This window comes from Trichoplusia ni, chromosome 12, assembly GCF_003590095.1.
Source record: "Trichoplusia ni isolate ovarian cell line Hi5 chromosome 12, tn1, whole genome shotgun sequence".
NCBI lineage: Eukaryota > Metazoa > Arthropoda > Insecta > Lepidoptera > Noctuidae > Trichoplusia > Trichoplusia ni.
The window spans coordinates 13,922,379-13,928,279 of NC_039489.1; the positions used below are offsets into that span (position 1 = coordinate 13,922,379).

A 5,901-nucleotide genomic window follows, 5' to 3' on the forward strand; every position below is an offset into this window, starting at 1 on the left:
GCGCTATTGTTGCTCCTCGCATATGGCTCCTGCATGGAGATGCGGGAGACCGTCGAGCGCATGGTCATGGTGCGTACCACTGGCTCCGACCTGCAGCCCGCCGCCACCGGGTACATCTACAAGAAGGAAAGCGACGGCCCCGCTAGCGTCATTAAAATGGGCGAGAGTGAAGTAATCGAACACTTCTCTAAATTACACGGTAAGCCAGAGGCGTATAAAGCCCCTCTACCAGCCGCTGCGGGACCTTTCTATGCTGAGGAGAAAGACGAGGACAAAGCCGCATCGGAGACCAAAGAGGAAGAGGTCAAACCTGTCGTAGAGAAAACTGATGAACACGATGACCACATCGATGGTATAGCAGGCGAGGACTACGATAAAATCTTCGAGGAATACGCCAAGCGGTACGGGTCGGGATACAAGAGCGACTTCGCAGATTACTTACACGGAGTAGGACATTACGATCATGGGATTAATCATGACTTCGGGCCCGGGGATGCCTACGATGCCGGGAGTTATCAAGGATACGGAGCTAAAGGAGATAAAACACTCGGGACTAAAAATTATTATGAAAAAGGGGAAGCCGGAGATTACAACACAGAGAAACACGAAGGTTACTCAGTATCTAAGCAGAGAGGTCACAAAGGTCAGTATGATGAAGCCGATGATGAAGGGAAGCTTTACAATGAAGGGTTTAAAGGAAACATCCATGCAGGGCACGCTGCAGAGGACGCGGCGGACGGATACCACAAGCTCTATAACCAGGACCAACACAAAAAAGACCATGACCTTTTCGATGGAGACAGTTTCAAAGGTGGACATAGTAAGTATGCAAGAGGACCAGGAGCCAGAGGATACAAGGAGGGAGTTCACAAGTCAGGCTATCAGGACAGTCGCTTCGGAAAAGGTGAATCTGACGACAAGAACGCAGATGAACAGAACGAACAGCGATCCAAAGACAGTGCAGACGACCAACAAGACAAAGGAAAGTTCGGCATTGCAAGCAACGCCTACGCGGGCAAAGGCTACGGTATCAAAATCAAACATTAATTTAATATTAATGATAATTGTTACAACTTTGTTGAGTTTTTGGTAATTTGTTGTAAATATTTGTAGATATAAATTAAGCCATACCTCACATTTTGTTTTCTTAACGATGCCTGTGAACACAGACTTACATAAAATGACTGTACATTGTAAAATATATAAAATATTCAACATTTTGGCTTAACAAAAATGTCAGGTATTTTAATAATTAGGAAGGCTTAATACAAATAATTTATTACGTAAGGGGAAGCTAAGAATCTCAGAAATGTGTGGTGAAGCACAAAGGAAACCAAAGTTTTTGTACGACGCGTACAGCGTATTTAAAAGCGTGATATTTAAGTATTAAATAAAGTAAATTATTAACAAAGTTCTGTACATTATTTTAATTTAAAACAATTTAACATTTAGGCAAGGTTCTTGCTATTTCTGAATCTTCCAGAAAAGTAGGTGTGATTAGAAAGGACAATAATTTAAGTTGGTATATTTTTCTCATCATACTTATTCAATTTCACGTCTAGGTAAATAAAGTATTCAAAATATGACTATCCAACAATCCTTCTCAAGTCATTACTTAGGGTAATGTGTAAAACTATTATAATAAAGTATCAACTAAATATCTTTGTTTAGGGATTCGTTATCCCTAAATAAAAATATCAGATTTATTACTCACTTTTGTCACTTAATATTTTAAAATAGCTAACAAGCTTTTATACTACATGTTATACATATGAAAATAGGTAAGCACTTACATTAAACACCAATCACCTATCATTTGATACCCCGATTGAGTATATTCTAAATCATTCGATTTTGTTCCCCACTTTTGAAACTGCTTATATTTTTCTAAAAGCAGCTTGCAGTGTTTGCTGTCTAAAACCTACAGCTACAGTATCTCTTCTAAAACGGCAACATTGAGTCATCCGTTTATTAGATGTATGATGTCACAAACAGACGACTTTAACTGTGTTAAGTAATAAAAATATCACTAAAATGCGCGTTACTGTTGTCAAGAACTTCTTTTTATTTTCATTTAACTGGAATCGAAGAGCTGGCTGTTGATGAATGTCCATTGACACAGATCAATTTTTAAATATTTTTACTTTTAAGTAGTAGCATTTACCTATTACGTATGACATCTAGCTCATTTAAATAAAAGCCTCGGCTTTTGTTAAATACATAGACGTACTAAGTCAAACTATGCACAGGCCTATATTAAATTGTACGTCTGCGTGGAGAGCCGAAGATTAAGGGTCTATACGACAAATCCACTGCGCTCAACGAGTCGCGGGTTCGATCCCCGCGTAGGACAAGCATTTGTGTTTTCTGAGCCTGGGTGTCTTTATACAATTGATTTGATGTTTGTGATACCTCCCACGATACAAGGTTTAAATTTGGTAAACTTGAGTATTTACTTGAAATGCTAAAGTGTATCACCCTATCACGAATCGAACACACCCACAATCTTTGCATACGCTCGGGGTATATGAGCGCTGTAGGGAATATTTTTCTACAATAAACAATGAAATATTACAGGTACTCTTACACAGCTAACGGAACGCCCAATATTCCTAAGTTCTCCTTCCGAAATTCTCTAAGAACTACTCTAGTCTAGTGTATCATCACCTCCATAACATAGATGTGTCCTGGGTCATTACTCATACCATGCTGTTACTGACACACGTAATGACCGATTTGAGTAGATAACAATGCAGTATCGTGTTGCCCAGGTAACTGGGTTAAGGAGGTCAGATAGGCAGTCGCTCCTTGTAAAACACTGGTACTTAGCTGAAACCGGTTTGACTGGTAGCCGACCCCAACATAGTTGGGAAAAGGCTAGGCCAATGATGAAAATGAATAATGCAGTCAATTTTTCCATATTTAAAACCGTTTAAACCTTCCCTGAACTTTCTCGAATATTTCAAGACTAAAAACCAAATCCAATGATGTGGCTTTATACTAAGAACTACACAGTACGAACAAATAGATATTAGTCTAATAAAATCCGATTAGTCCGTCAGATGGTTTCCAAAAAATCAAATACATATTTTCTAAAATATTGAGTAAAAAAAGTGTGAACTGTAAATAAACACCTTACTCGTGACTACACTTATCGATTTTATCTTATTTCTAACGACAAGTGACATTATTGGAACCACTGAAAGAAAAACCTTTTTAAATAATGATTTAATAGAATGTACAATTTCAAGAAATGCTACATGCATAAGTCCGAAATCTCAAATTGACTGATTAGGGGCTTATTCGAGCGGTTTATGATTGTGTTCGTCACGTCAACTACCAAAGTGTGCGCCGTTTTGCAGGTTCAATACCCGTGTAGAACAAACATTTGTGTGATATAAAAATACTTAACAACCATGGTAATTTTTTATTGAATCAAAGTATGTACTTCTGAAAATATGTGTTCGCCATATTCGATTAGTTTTTCGTTTTATTATAAACTTCCTTCGTTTTTACCTTCCAGCTTCATTCAATCCAATCCATTTCATTATAACGTAGCCCAAAGTTTTGCTTACATTGCGTGACACGCAACGCAAGCAAAACTTAAGCTAATTATTGTAAACCAGGAAGTTGGTTAAGATTTGATTTTAATTTTCTGCTGAGAAATAACCACGTATAAACTTATGTATACTCGTTTACTATACGTATGTGGACGCAAAAGACGTTTTAATAGATATAGACGATTATAAAAGATCTTTATAATCAAGGAAAATATAAAGAGGAGAGTAGAAAATGTTGGGTTCGATCCCCGATCACCTTTCAATCACCTTTCCGTGCCATATGTATAGGAAATTTCGTGACATCTCCGTTGGCCACACTTTAGCTAGGAGCTAGGGAAAGGGTTTCAGTTATGTGCTGCCTTTCTGACTAACAGTAAAACACCAGCGCATCTGACACTGACCGACTTTTGGAAGCCGTGATTTTGTTCGTAATTCACGATTTATTAATTCATTGTTATTATAATTACATTAGTTACATAATAGGTCATTGCAACTTTTTGCTCTGAATGAGTCGCGTAGGCTCTTCGATTATGAAAAAGCATTTCACGCCTGTTTGCGGTGCGGTCAGTTTGCCCGCAAATTGCACAATAGCCAATTTTTTTCATTAACAGCGTCTTTGTCACCTATAACCTCGTCTAATAAATAATTTGTTACACGGCTACAAGAAAGGTGGCGAACACACTCACGGACCTTTGTCTCTAGGCTAGATATAAATATTGGGTAACGGGCTGATGAAATTATTACAGCACGAGTTGCAGTACGATACACATCTCAACATGGCCACCACAGCCTTATACGTTCTGCTGGCTGCGACCGTAGCGTCGGCCGTGCAGGTGTTTGCGCCCCCCGCCGCCACCAGCTACATTTACAGGAGCGACAACAACGGCCCCGCGAACTTCATTAATCTGGGAGCGCCCGCACCCTACCATGCGCAGCACAACGCCTTCGCCGCACCACTTCCTCTCCTGCAGCCGAAACTTGGAGCTCTGGAGGCGTACGAACTAGCAGCACCCGTGCCTCTGCCATATATCGCAGCCAAACCCATCGCTGTTGAGGACGCTGAGGACGACGATGACGACGATGACGACGACAGTGACGAATCCGATGAATACATTGAAGGCGGAGAGCTCGTGGGACACGGACATGGACACGAGTTCGCCAAGGGCGGCGGCAGCGACTACGACGAGAAACATCACAAAGCTCACGGCGAAAAGGGCAGCAAGGGCTACGTGTCAAAGGGCCATCACGCTAAGGGAGAATCTGGACATTACGGCAAGGAGCACAAGGAGGGATACTCCAGCGAGGCCGAAGGAGGAAAGAAGGGACATCACGACGAAGCCTCGGCTCACGGCAAGCACTACGAGTCTGGTGAAGGCTACAAGGGTGGAGACCACGGACACAAGAAGCACTTCAGCAAGGGTGAGGAGGTCACCGGTTACCACAAGGTCTTCAACAAGGATGAGTTTAAGAAGGACCACGACTTCTACGACGTAGCTGATGACAGCGGCAGCTTCAAGAAGCACGGCTACGAGAAGGGCCATCACAGTGAGGAGGAGGGCGCGCACAAGGAAGGCGGACACCACGACTCTGCTTACGACAAGGGTGACTCCAGCAAGGCCGGGTTCCACGCTGAGGGGCACAACGAAGACAGTGACGCTGGCCATTCCGCGGAGGAGGGTTCAGAGAGCCACCATCACGGAGAATCAGGGTATGGAAAGAAGGGAGGCAGTGCTCACGGGAAGGAATATGGCTTCGTGGACAAAGACGATGACGAATATGACGACGAGGAATAAGGTGCTACGTCAACCGTGCCTATTGTAAATACCTGTTAACTATTTAATTCTCTCGATAATTTTGTTATGTTTGATATTCTCGACGATGCTGTAAATATTTTTGTATTGCAAACGAATAAATGACTTTAAAATAATCTTTATTATTACTTTTACAAAAAACAAGCCTATATTAGTTACACTCCTGGCATACAGGCCTCTTTTTACGCTTTTATTTTATTCTTCACATTAATTACCGCGCTAACTTAGTGGGCGATTACAAAGTAAATATTCAAAATTTAGATTCCAATATTGTTCGTCACGATGTTTTCCTTCACCGTTTTGTTAGAGGTGACTTTGAACAATGATAAAAGGGACATGAGTATAAGTTTAAAAAGTTAATTTGGTATCTACTTTCCCTGCGTGGGTATTGACCTTGCACCTCGTGGCTCGTGCAATATGCACATATACCGCTAGGCCACCACGACACAGCTAAAAGTAGAAAATAGCTACAAAGAAATGCTGTAAATATTTTCAACGCCTTTCGATAGTATGGCAATCACTACGTTAGC

At 41.2% G+C, this 5,901-nt stretch overlaps 1 protein-coding gene across 1 annotated transcript; it reads left to right on the forward strand.

The window, feature by feature from the left end:
- The first annotated feature begins 3,933 nt into the window (after positions 1 to 3,933).
- LOC113499471 (sarcoplasmic reticulum histidine-rich calcium-binding protein-like) lies at positions 3,934 to 5,529 on the forward strand. Its single transcript, XM_026879972.1, has one exon. It carries the CDS (start codon positions 4,292 to 4,294, stop codon positions 5,351 to 5,353), a length of 1,062 nt encoding a protein of 353 aa, XP_026735773.1. The 5' UTR covers positions 3,934 to 4,291; the 3' UTR covers positions 5,354 to 5,529.
- The last annotated feature ends 372 nt before the right edge of the window (positions 5,530 to 5,901 follow it).

Coding starts and splice junctions, on each gene's coding strand:
- LOC113499471 (XM_026879972.1), top strand. CDS start 4,292: ATGAAATTATTACAGCACGAGTTGCAGTACGATACACATCTCAACATG.